Source organism: Pelophylax lessonae, assembly GCF_965119305.1.
Source record: "Pelophylax lessonae genome assembly, chromosome: 7".
In the NCBI taxonomy this organism is placed as follows: domain Eukaryota; kingdom Metazoa; phylum Chordata; class Amphibia; order Anura; family Ranidae; genus Pelophylax; species Pelophylax lessonae.
The window spans coordinates 150770042-150784041 of NC_138774.1; the positions used below are offsets into that span (position 1 = coordinate 150770042).

The following is a 14000-nucleotide window of genomic DNA, read 5'->3' on the forward strand; positions in this document are numbered from 1 at the left end:
TTTTCCTGCAAGCCAGCCACCCATAACAGGGTGACACCAAGCCATCCAACCAGCCACCACAGACTGTTTCTGAAAACCAGCCACCAATAACAAGGTAACACCAGTTACCAAGCCAGCCAGACATCCATAACAGGGTGACACCACCAAGCCAGCCAACCAGCCACCACAGACTGTTCCTGAAAGCCAGCCACCAATAACAAGGTGACACCATTCAGCAAGCCAGCCAGCCAGTCACCCATAACAGGGTGACATAAAGCCAGTCAGCCACCACAGTGTTCCTGAAAGCCAGCCACCCATAACAGGGTGACACCAAGCCAGCCACACTGCCAGGCGTCAGCCACCAACCCACAACAGGGTGCCAGTGCCAGCATCAGCAGCAGCTTCAGCAAGCCATTTCTTTAATCTTTTTTGTGTCTTTCAAGTTGAAATGGAGATGGATGAGGAGAGAGAGTAAAAGTGTGGTCTGGGACTATTTCTCGTCTCAACAATCTCCAGGAAAAGCAGCAGTGTGCAACACATGTACAAACATAACCATGGGATCAGTAACTGCAAAAAACAAAAATACATCAAATCTTTGGGCCCATCTAAGGGTTATTAGATATTAGATACATATTTTAGATACATATTGAATTGCATCATGCAGCACAGAAAAAACAAAATGAATATCATTGCGATTTTGATTCAATACCTCCTCCACTATCCCAGGCAACAATAACAGATATGTTTGTGGAAAAAAAACAGATGTCACTATCTAGATTCAAATGGAAGATCCCAACTGCTGGACAGAGTAATCACAGAGATGATTGTCACTGATAACCAGCCATTTACAATGGTGTCTGACTCAGGATTTAAGCTGTTGATGTCCATGCTTTGAGCCAAGCTACACACTGAAGAGTGAGAAGTATTATCGAACCAAAATGCTGGCAAAGCTACACCAAAAGGTAGTTGACAAAGTAAAGGCTATGCTGCAACCAGAGAATGCTGGCAAATGGCTCTCATTCACGATGGACTGCTGGTCACAAACAGAGTCCGAGTCACTGCTCATTCTTATATGCCACTTCATTGACAGCTGATGGACAAAAAGGCAATTGGTGTTGAATACAAAAGTGAAGCAAGGATCCCACACAGCTAAGTACAGTAGAGAAATGTTTATAGGCATGCTTGAAGAATAGGGAATCAACAAAGCCCGAGTGATGCTTGCGCAACTTAGAGACAGTGGAGCAAACCTGCCTAAAGGAATGAGGCTTGCTGATACGTCAGACCTCTGTGTCATCATGGCACACAACACCCTCCAACTTTCAAATGATGGTATGTCAAGCCAAAGAGCTTTGATTGATATATGTTTTGAGAAGCATGAAGAGATTAAACATGTTGTGCTTGCAAGTATTTTGAATCCTCGATACAAGAACCATGCTTTCTCTTCTGATGATGTATTGGCTAAGGCGAAACAATGGCTGTCAGAAGATATGGAAGTGCAGGAGGTTCCTGCCGAAAAGAAAAGTCCAGAACACTACTTTTATGAAGAGCAGCATGCTGAAAAAACAGACAAATGTCCAAAAACACATTGAACAGAAGAGAATCTGCTTCATTGTCGTCTAATTGATCAGGACATTTTCTGTGTTTTATTGGGGCCTCATGCAGAGGATTCAATTTCTTCTGAATGTGCAACAATGAGCCTTGATGATTTACTTCATCTCTATTTGAAAGAAGCCCTAATTGACAGAAGTCATCCTCTTCAGTGGTGGAGAGAAAAATGAGGCACGCAACAAAAGACTTGCTTCCCATGCTGGAAGATATCTCTCTCTCTCTCTGCTCCTCTGTCCTCCACTCCTGAGCAGGTTTACGAAGTTGCAGCATTGTTTGAACAAAACAGAAGACCTTTAACAGGTGACCATGGACATGCTGAAATGTTCTGCTTTCTGCATTATAATATTGTTCTACTTAACTGGGAGTATTAAAAAGAGTAGTCTCCACTCCACTGTCTAACTGTTGCCTACCTTCTTTTCTAGCAGTTTTGCACTGACTGCTGTAGTTGCAGGGAGTGCCCTACTGCTAAGAGTCCAATCCAATCCAATGTGTAGCTGTTGCCTAGCTTTTTTCTAGCAATTTTGCACTGACTGCTATAGTTGCAGTGAGTGCCCTACTGCTAAGGGTCCAATCCAATGTGTAGGATAGTGTCCCAAAGATGAATGTAGTTCGCCAAGTCTACTAGCAAGAGACTTAAACCCAAATCTACCTAAGTGGCAAGGTGAATTAGCAGCCTGGCTGCATCATCAGACAGGAGTCCTCGCAACTTGTGAATAGTTACTTTGGAGTATCCCACAATTCCCTTCTCCCATCCTTATTTAAAATAAAAACACCAAAAACAACGACATACCCCTGGACTGATCATTGACTGAGCGAAGAAGTAAAGTGTTGATATGTGAATGCCAGTGTTGCTAACTGTGTCCCAAGGGGACCCAAAAGTGTACTATCCAGCAGTCCTCAAGGGGGCAGTGCTACATTTGGGGGCATCATCCGGGATGCACACCTGGGTTACTGCAACGGTTGCTAATGGCAACGGCCGAGAAGTCCCATCAAGTAACATTATGCTGTCCAAAGTAATGTGCTGGAGTGTCAGTGAAGAGGATAATGTCTGCCTTACAGTGATCAGTGAAAGTGTACTGACAAGTCAAGCTAGTAACGGTGGTTGCCATGGGCAACGGACGGACATTTATCTAAGAAACAGTATGTGTTCTCAAGTGAAATGCAGGAGAGTTGATGGAGAAGAAAAGCATTGTATTGTACAAAAGGACTGCGTCTGCTTTACAGTAAGGGTGCAAGCGTGGATGAGGAGAGCAGTGACCCGGGACACAGGGATTAGTGTGTTGGGGGTCATGTCTGTACAAGTACTGTGAAGAAAAATGTTGACCGTGCAATTCATGACAGCGGGACAAATTTCCTAGACAGTATGGGAGGTCAGCTGGCTTGGGAAGAAAGAAGTGCAGCTGAGGCCCAGGTACAGACAGAAAGGACAGATATGTGTGTGTCGGTGAACACAATCTGCCACACAGTGACATTCATGCTGGCTAGGCAGAGTTGCGGCAGCAGCGGAGGGGGTTGCTGTACTGCATGGTGGAGCACAAGCTGAAGAGATCTGCCTAACAGGAGGAGCCACCGCCAGAGTCAGCTAGTCTGCAGTTGTGGGCAGGGTTGGTACCCATAGACTGCCAATCCAAAAGGAGGAAGAGAGCTGAGACATCACTTCCACCTTTGGGTGTAGCCGAGGAGCAGACACGTGCATGGAAGAGCAAGATGGCAGATGCCAGAGTGAGCTGGAGAGCAGGGGCTATCCCACGTGTTGGCAGAGTACCTGAGAAGCTGATGGAATTAACCAGAGTTGGTCCTTTGGGACACCGGAGTTTGGTTGGTGCCCAACGAAAGACTGGTGCTGTGCAGTGGAGGCGGCAAGGAACATCTCAGGCTGGTATGTGGCCGGTGCTTGAATGTGTCTTTGCGGCTGCAGGCATGGAGTCAGTGTGGTCACTGCGATGAACTACTTGTGCAGGCGATGCAAAGTGATTGTCAGCTCAGGAAGCTGTGTGTGAGTTGGGAGACAGGATTCACTCAGGAAGCGCTGGTGCCTATAAGGATCCCTGTGGGCAGAGGAAGGGGAGTACAGAGAGCGCTACTGGAGCCGAGGCCAGTGTAGCAGACTTACACTGTCATATGCCAGACCTGGGAGACTCACACCTCAGAGGTTAAATGTACCCAGGTGACACAGGCCGAGTTGTGGCCAGGAAGAGGGCCAGCTATACCTGCACGGGCAGAATCCACAGCTTCAATCAAGGCAGAGGGGAATCAATGGGCTCCCGGGAGAGAGGCCTCCAGTGCGTCCAGTGGAGAGGAGGTCGGAGCCAATGATGTAGGATCACCTAGGTTCCAGCATCGGTTCGGGTCCTTGGAAGAAGGAATGGATGTGTGGAATTCGGAGGAAGAGACAAGAGTGGGACTGGGGAGCAGATGAAAGGAGCAGCTCTGCAAGTCCCAGTTTACCTGATGAGGAGACAAGGGATTCTGTGGTACGCATGCAGTGTGCCAGGAATTTGGGGTTCTGTTTGGCCTATGCTACGAGGGTCCCAGATTTGTCCCCACCTCGTACCTACACCTGGGCTCAGGATCAGAACGAGGCCTACTCAAAGCTCATCAGGAGAACAGAGACCATATACTCCCCACCTGTAAGAGGAAATCGACAGACCCTGCACAGGTTCTCAAGATGTCAATGTTTTATACAGAGGAAGGGGGCCCTGGAGTATGGGTACAAATTACCCCTAAGCTCCTTAGGAGATTATGTTGGAGATCAAGGCCAGAAGGGGAGAGTGGTGCAACGATGCATTCTGGGAGTTCCTTTACATCCCCAAGCCGTATCGGAACAAAGTAAGGCCTGAGCTATGGGACACCTTCTGCTCTGTGAAGACCAACTGGAACCTAGGGCGGGCCATCTACATAGACCGTGTGGAGGTCCACCGCCCAAACTGAACTGGCCAGGCTTGGTCTGTCAGTTTCCAGGACTCTGAGGGGAAGTCTGTCTGGATCTCTCATGCTGACCATTACTGCTAAGGATGTAGGCCCTTGCAGAGGTACTGTTATAAGGCTGGCTAGCCTAAGAGATCTTTAAGAAGCAAAAGGGCTGTTGAGCCCGAAGTTCCAAGTGCAAGTTCCAGCACAGGTTCAAGTTGTTGTTGCTAGGGCCAAAGCCCTATTCCCATATCCCCCTTTCCCTTCCATCCTTGCAAAAAGGATTGGGAAATCAGCAGAACTGCTACCACTGTGTAGTACCATCAAAAGAGGGCCGACCCTCTAACACACAAGACACTTTCTGTTCAGAGGACTTCAGTAGTCACTTGGGGTCATGCTACAATTGCCATCAGACGTTTTATTTACCAAATGTTCTAACAAGATCCTTTGGGCCAATGGGCCAGGATCAACTACTGGAACAATTCAAGAGATTTTGGGAAGAAGCTTGGGCCAACGGGCCAGGAGAGAGAGTACAGAAGAGAAGAATTCCTTTACAAAGATAATTTGCTCAAAGGACATTTTGTCAAGATCCTTTTAGGCCAGTGGGCCAGTTGAGAGAACTTTATGTGAGTTGCTACCTCGGACAAGGAGGTAGAGACTTATTGTCTCTTCAGAGGGGGGGGGGGGATGTCAAAGTGAGGGACCCCTTGAAGAGATGTTTTAAACGCACAAGTTGGACAAGCTTGCTCAGGCTCCAGCAATATAGCTTGTCGCAGAAGAAGATGTGTTGCCTTAGTGTTACAGAAGGAAAGGACACTGAATACCAGTCGTGTGGACTCCACATGTCTTCATTCTGAACTTGTGGGTCTGACTATAATAGGAGGAGAGTCAGTGCCCTACTATTGAGGAGGGACTGTACCTATTATCTAGTCAACAAAAATGGTTCGCAGAGATGAGCTAGTTAGCTTGGCAAGGTTTATTTTTTATCTGTTTCAAGAGTAACAATGGAACATCAAGTCGAGTGTGCCCTGCGGGGGGGAGGAACTGAAGAGAATCTTTGCGAGAATGTACAGTTAGAGATTATGTGGTGAGAAGGTCGCCTCTGAGGAGAGGGCAGTCTCACTGACGTAAGTAGCTATGCATTTATCCATGCTTAATCTACATTCCTTTGGAGGCTTGCTTTGGATTTCCGGGTCTGGCTAGGCCCTCCACTACCTCATGCAGATTCTTATGCAATGTATATATTGTATCTAGTTAGCTAGACAGGGTAATGTGTTCTCACCCGTCCAAGCAGATTTTTGTTTGGCGAGGGGGGGTGCATTGATTTAGTCATATATATTTTTTAACGTAATTTATTATATCTACTGGCCACATATGTGGTATGCCCCATGGCCCTGTACATTTGTTACTTCCCTTTTCCAGGTTTGTGGGATACTCTGTAGAAATTTTTGGCAAAATAATTTTTGCAGGGGCGGCTGCCCAGAGCCAGTGAGGACATGGCTCGTTTAGCCGGGGGTGAGTGTAGCACCCTCCTAGGTAGGTGCTTGTGAGAGAGTATAGATTTTGGCTCTGTCTATCAGAGGAGCAGCAGACAAATCTATATTGCTTTCTGCCTACCAGAGAGCAGGATCTGTGAGTTAGGTCTACTCAGTGTGTGATTCATTGGGTCTAGGTAGTATTTCGCACTGGTCCAATAGGGATGATTGGCAGAGACCGGCTGTCTCGGTGCATTATGGGATACTGTATAAAAGCGAGGAGCACATGTGCTGCAGGGTCTTTGGCTGGTGAGCAAAGTCCCGGAGGGAAGGTGACGGCTGCCTCCTCCTCTGTAGCAGTGGCACATGGCATCAGGAGGTCATCCTGAGGGCCAGAGGAACAGAGCTGAACCCAGAGGTCCAGGAAAGCTTACTGAGTGGGGAGACACTGGAGACTCTATAAAAACAGTATCGTATCAAGGGGGCACCCCAAATGTAGGACAGTCAGAGGATGAGTGTTAGCAGTCCAGAAAAGGGATATTGAGGAGAGTGTCCCGAAGATAAATGTAGTTCACCAAGCCTTCTAGCAAGAGACTTAAACCCAAATCTACTTAAGTGCAAGGTGGATCAGCAGCCTGGCTGAATCATCAGACAGGAGTCCTCACAACTTGTTTATAGTTCATTTGGAGTATCCCACAATTCCCTTCTCCCATCCCTATTTAAAATGAAACGCCAAAAACAACCACATACCCCTGGACTAAGCTAAGAAGTAAAGTGTTGATCTGTGAATGCCAGTGTTGCTAACAGTGACCCAGGGGGACCCGAGAGTTTATTATCCAGCAGTCCTCTAGGAGGCAGTGCTACACATATATACTGCAAAAATAGTATCGGTTACAGAGTTCTAGTACCGGGATAATTTCGTGCATTGCCACAGCAGATAAATTAGGTCAGCATCTCAACAGCATTTAGGGCATATAAGATTATCTTCTGCTCCGTCAGAAAAGTTGCACTAGGATGTGATAGGCTCTATGTAGCAACAACAGTTGTGATAATTTGTATGAGAGTGAGACCGAGATAGAAGGGATGGACTGTAAACACATCTCCCAGGTCTCACTCCCAAAATCTCCCAAATCCTGCTCCTATCTATCCTACAAAGCAATTTTGCCGTATCCTTTATGGTTGAGACGAAGGTAGAATAAATCTGAGAAATCACGCCTTTCTTGTTATTTTCACGCATTATTTCACGCAGTAATGGATGGTCAGCTACTAACATGGAGATAAGCAACAGGAGTCGGTGAGTCCCAATTCTTTTACTGCAAATTCTGTGTTCACCCCCGTGCGTGCCTGGTACTGTTCCCTCAGCTCCCGGGCCAGACGATATGGAGGTCCTTCTATGGCAAATTCCTTGAGGCTACAGCCTTTACTCTATTTTAATTCATTGCACCAGCTCCTGAGGAAGTGTTACAAATACACGAAACGCGTCCAGCATACATGATGCAATTACTATGGAGTATCTACTACTTTGTTACGGAATGTTTTAGAATCCAATTTATACTTTTATGCTATGTTATTGGGATTCAATGTATGTCATTATTGCATTTATTATGTCACCACTGTGCATGCAAAATAAATCAGATTACATGTGTACCCTTCATGTTTTTTGTTTGGACATGTATGCACATATATTTTTCTATATATACAATCTTTTTGGTCATCTTAACCACACGCCTCATTCAAAGTCCCACACAATCCCCCTTTGTTCCAATTGATATTAGGGATGGAGATACAATAATTTGTTACCTCATTTAAAGTCCCGCCCCTTTTTCCCCCTTTCCTTGCTACTAACATGGTGGAATGGCGAGCTTGGGCCTGCAAGGCACGCCTCAGTTGGAGATACAAGTAAAACTGTTGTCTAGGCAAGGCAAATTCCTCTTGTAAATTAGTAAAAGATCAACGTGTTTTGAATGTATAATTCTGATACATAACGGATACCTACATCCTCCCAGAACTGAAACCTCTCCAATTTGTGTATTTTTGGGATTACACCATAGGGGTGTTTCCTGCAGGAAGGCTGACAGTCCCAAGCTACTTTTAACTATGAAAGAGTTTCTTCAAAAGAGACACTGTGCGATTCTATAACAAATGGAAACCCAGTCTCCAACTGAGACATAGCTGCATAGTTCGAAGCCCCAGAAAGCAAGAGCCTACGAATCGGATCAGAATAATCTAGGAGTCCCCACCCTCCAGATGCTGGAGCTTGGAGGCCAGGAAATAAAATCGAAGTTTGGTTACTGCGAGTGTGAGGCCCCTCTGACCCTTACTATACTGCAATGTAGGTAATCATATCCTAGCTGTTTTTTCTGCCATATGAGATCTCTAAATAGGGTGTCAATGTGTACAAACCATATAAGGTGTATCCATAACAGGGAATTGTGAAGAATGTATAACAATAATGGTGACCATACCATTTTGATTAGGTTCACTCGGCCAACTGACAAACGGGAGTATGCACCAGGTAGTGCATTTGGCTTGGAAATGCTTAAGTAAAAAGAGTAGATTTAATTCAAAGTACTTAGAGGGGTCAGGAGTATTCTGAACTCCCAAATATTTAAATTGAATCCACTAGATTGAGGAAACTGCTTTCATATTTAAAAAGATTCAAGCTTCCTGGAGATTGCACTACTGAATAATTCTATCTTTGAACTTAGAAGGCAGTCATTTGACATCACCATGGATATAACACATATTAACTAAGGCTTTTTTTTTTTTACCCAGCAGTAAAATGTGTGTTTTACTGGGGGCAATGAGCCTGTGCTTCACGGTACCTTTAAAATAAAAAAAAAAAGGTGGTTCAGGGTAGTGTTTTTTTTTTTTTATTAATTGCTGTGCACTGACGACCCATTCCAAGTTAATGGACTGCTTTCATCCACCTCACTTTAACCCGCTAAATGCCGAAATACAGAATCTTACATGCTTGTAGAAATCCACGACAACAGACCACACGTTTTCTGAAACCTGTAAAAAAAACTTAGACTCTGATTTAAACATATTTACAGAGAATATAGATAGTATGATTCTTCAGCACTAAAAAATGTTTATGGTAAACAGGTAGGATAAATAAACTGCAAGTATTTTTTCTACTAGCTAAGCACAGTTGGGACTTTTAGTGCTTGGATTTCACTTACAAAACAGTTTTACAATGTTCATATTTTCTCCCTGTGGGCTTTGTATTCAATTCTCATTTGCCTGTTACATGATGCAGAAAAACAAGGGAGCATGCTGTGAAGTAATGAATAAGAATTTTATAATGTTACTGTACATAAGCACATTGTTTAGCTATGCACTTCAGAACAAAAGAACAGCACTCTCAAAAAAGCATCTTTAATAATTTTACCCTGTAGCTCTGAAAATTTGTTGTAGAGACCATTCCTTTAGTAAATTATGAATGCGACCAACATATTTTAGTTTTTAGAGTCGTATGTTTGGGTTAGGCTCAAGCAGTATGATCCTCAAGACAAACACAAACTTTGTACCACACTTCCACAGACTGCACGTTACAGAATCAGCTTGATCAAATTGCGTTTTATATCATGTAAAACTAAAAAAAAAAAATCCAACCATCATTTCTAATTTGCACTGTACAGGCACATGTGAAAGAAAATTACCTTCTAACTGAACATTCAGCCTCCTAACATTGTACAATTTGTTTCATTTCAGGAAGTTATTCGAAATTTGGTGAAACGCTATGTTGCAGCAATGATCAGGAATTCAAAGACCAATGAAGGATTAACAGAGGAAAATTTTAAGGTATGACATATATAGCAAAAGTTACAAGTCTGAGGTATCAGTTTTTACTTTTAGTTACTTTGTTAAACTCCAAGAATGGAAAAGGAAAGTGGTTAAAAGCACTGTAATTCAAGAACTAAAGTCACCTTGTAATATTGTCAATGAAAAGTACTTGCACTGTCCCTAGAAACTAGCAACACAGAGAATTGCCTTTTACTGTTTTGAACGAAGTTCAGTGTAAGTAACTACATAACAGAACACTTACATACATAGAAAGTGCTTTTTTAAAGTGGCGCTCAATACATGCAGGCATTTTTAAACTTGGCTTCCTATATGCAGGTAAAGTCTGCTAAAGGCTGGTTTAAAGTACCAACCAGCACTTACGAGGTGTTTAAGTTATTTTTATTATGCATATGAAGGTAGATGTAAAAACATGTAAATAGTTTACCTGTGGGTTAATGTTTTGAAAACCTTGTTTATATGCATTACTTGTAATTCTATATGAACACAAGAGCAGCCATGTTGGCTTATTACATAGGCCCTGCTTCTTGATTTGCAGTGCTACATAATGGCTGTGCTGATTTTTCCCATAAAAGATTTTATTTTAGAAAGATCAGCATATTTGATAAAGACAGGTACAGTAGCCACAATATTAAATGAGGTGTTACAAGCATATCCAAATAATGCAATCACTTTCCAAGTGTCATCAAAATTAAAAAACACAAATCTAAATACCTCTTCCCCAAAGAAGGTACATTCAGTACTAACATATCAGCATTTAAGTAAAGTGCATCTCGGAGGAGTTAAAAAGAACAAGAGGAAAAACGTGAGAATTGCACATCTTAGCAAATCTAGTGAGGCATATCACCCTTCGAGTTAAATGTGTTGCATGCATATGATTAAAGGCAATTCTCTTACTTTGTTGAATGGTAAAGTCTTGAAATGCAAAGGACAGGCTAATTGCAATACATCAGGAGTTATTTATGTTCTAACATTTATATGCGGGGCATATTATATTGGAGAGACAATAAGGACAGTTAGGAGAAGGCTCCAGGATCATATATACAGTGCCTTGCGAAAGTATTCGGCCCCCTTGAACTTTGCGACCTTTTGCCACATTTTAGGCTTCAAACAAAGATATAAAACTGTAATTTTTTTGTGAAGAATCAACAAGTGGGACACAATCATGAAGTGGAACAAAATTTATTGGATATTTCAAACTTTGTTAACAAATAAAAAACTGAAAAATTGGGTGTGCCAAATTATTCAGCCCCCTTAAGGTAATACTTTGTAGCGCCACCTTTTGCTGCGATTACAGCTGTAAGTTGCTTGGGGTATGTCTCTATCAGTTTTGTCAAGCAAGAAGGAATGACCGCACTATGTCTATCAGTTTTGCACATCGAGAGACTGAAATTTTTGCCCATTCCTCCTTGCAAAACAGCTCAAGCTCAGTGAGGTTGGATGGAGAGCATTTGTGAACAGCAGTTTTCTGTTCTTTCCACAGATTCTCGATTGGATTCAGGTCTGGACTTTGACTTGGCCATTCTAACACCTGGATATGTTTATTTGTGAACCATTCCATTGTAGATTTTGCTTTATGTTTTGGATCAGTGTCTTGTTGGAAGACAAATCTCCATCCCAGTCTCAGGTCTTTTGCAGACTCCATCAGGTTTTCTTCCAGAATGGTCCTGTATTTGGCTCCATCCATATTCCCATCAATTTTAACCATCTTCCCTGTCCCTGCTGAAGAAAAGCAGGCCCAAACCATGATGCTGCCACCACCATGTTTGACAGTGGGGATGGTGTGTTCAGGGTGATGAGCTGTGTTGCTTTTACGCCAAACATAACGTTTTGCATTGTTGCCAAAAAGTTTGATTTTGGTTTCATCTGACCAGAGCACCTTCTTCCACATGTTTGGTGTGTCTCCCAAGTGGCTTGTGGCAAACTTTAAAATGACACTTTTTATGGATATCTTTAAGAAATGGCTTTCTTCTTGCCACTCTTCCATAAAGGCCAGATTTGTGCAGTATACGACTGATTGTTGGTCTATGGACAGAGTCTCCCACCTCAGCTGTAGATCTCTGCAGTTCATCCAGAGTGATCATGGGCCTCTTGGCTGCATCTCTGATCTGTCTTCTCCTTGTATGAGCTGAAAGTTTAGAGGGACAGCCTGGTCTTCGTAGATTTGCAGCGGTCGGATACTCCTTCCATTTCAATATTATCGCTTGCACAGTGCTCCTTGGGATGTTTAAAGCTTGTGAAATCTTTTTGTATCCAAATCCGGCTTTAAACTTCTCCACAACAGTATCTCGGACCTGCCTGGTGTGTTCCTTGTTCTTCATGATGCTCTCTGCGCTTTAAACCGACCCCTGAGACTATCACAGTGCAGGTGCATTTATACGGAGACTTGATTACACACAGGTGGATTCTATTTATCATCATTAGTCATTTAGGTCAACATTGGATCATTCAGAGATCCTCACTGAACTTCTGGAGAGAGTTTGCTGCACTGAAAGAAAAGGGGCTGAATAATTTTGCACGCCCAATTTTTCAGTTTTTTAGTTTGTTAACCACTTGCCTTCTGTGCACTTAAACACCCTTCCCATCCAGGCCAATTTTCAGCTTTCAGCGCTGTCACATTTTGAATGACAATTGAGCGGTCATGCTACACTGTACCCATTTGAAATTTTTATCATTTTTTTCACACAAATAGAGCTTTCTTTTGGTGGTATTTAATCATCTCTGGGTTTTTTATTTTTTACAAAAAAAAAGAATAAAGACCAAAAAATTTTGAAAAAAAAAAAAGTTTTTCTTATTTTCTGCGAGTAAATTTTGAAAATAAATTTTTCTCCTTCACTGATGTGCGCTGATGAGGCGGCACTGATGGGCACTGATAGGCTGCACTGATGGGCACTGATGAGGTGGCACTTATGGGCACTGATGAGGTGGCACTTATGGGCACTGATGAGGAGGTACTAATATGCCGCACTGATGAGCACTGATAGGCGGCACTGATGAGCACTGATAGGCGGCACTGCTGGGCACTGATAGGCGGCACTGCTGGGCACTGATAGGCGGCACTGCTGGGCACTGATAGGCGGCACTGATGAGCACTGATAGGCGGCACTGCTGGGCACTGATAGGCGGCACTGCTGGGCACTGACAGGTGGCACTGCTGGGCACTGAGAGGCGGCACTGAGAGGCTGCACTGATGGGCACTGGCGGATGGCACTGGACACTGACGGGTGGCACTGATGAGTGGCACTGATGGGCAGCACCATCAGTGCCCACACTCAGTGCCCATAGTGCTGCCAGTCAGTGCTCATCAGTGCCTAGATGAGCAGGCACTGATGGGCACTGACTAGCAGCACTATGGGCACTGATTGTGGGCATTGATGGGGGGCACTGATGGCGGGCACTGTGGGCACTGATGGGGGGGCACTGTGTGTGTGTTTTTACCTTGTGTAATCAGGGCACTGGTGATCGGTGCCCTGATTACATTCTCCTGTGTCCCCGGCGCTGGGCAGCTCTCCCTCCTTCCTCACACTGCAGGCTCCGTGTGAGGAAGGAGCGCCGGCGATGAGAGATGATCTCATATGTTTACATATGAGATCATCGCTCATTGGACGGCCAGATCACGTGGTGAATGGCCGCTGTGATTGGCCATTCACCACGATCTGTTTGGCCATTCACACAGATTTTCCCCGCAGCGCGCTCGCGGGAGCGCGCTGGGGGCGTGTCACTGGGAGGCCGTTTAAAAACGGCCTCCCGAAAATTCGAGTCCGCGCTGCAGCCGTATATAGGCTGTAGCGCGGATGGGGGGTGGTTAACAAAGTTTGAAATATCTAATAAATTTGGTTCCACTTCATGATTGTGTCCCACTTGTTGATTCTTCACAAAAAATTACAGTTTTGTATCTTTAGGTTTGAAGCCTGAAATGTAGCAAAAGGTCGCAAAGTTCAAGGGGGCCGAATACTTTCGCAAGGCACTGTATGACATTGCTACATATCTAAAAGCACCTGTAGCCAGACATGTATGTCTATAGCCTCATATACACGATCAGATTATCAGACACATTTTCTTTAGTTTTTTGTTGCATGCTAGTCTCATATGGAAAGTGAAGAGGTTACTTTCATATGAAAATTCTCATACGACAGAATTCAACTTCAGAAGTTATGTCATGTGTGGGATTGTTTTCTATGTATTCTTTAGTTTCCGAGCATGCCTAGTCTTGCTCTTATG

At 44.0% G+C, this 14000-nt stretch overlaps 1 protein-coding gene across 1 annotated transcript in view; it reads left to right on the forward strand.

Annotated features, from left to right (window-relative positions):
- TRPC5 (transient receptor potential cation channel subfamily C member 5) overlaps positions 1 to 14000 on the forward strand; it is a 516224-nt gene that overhangs the window by 482186 nt on the left and 20038 nt on the right. The window contains exon 10 of the mRNA XM_082263564.1: positions 9690 to 9779. Coding sequence (XP_082119690.1) covers positions 9690 to 9779 — 90 coding nt within the window. The remainder of the gene's footprint in view (positions 1 to 9689; positions 9780 to 14000) is intronic.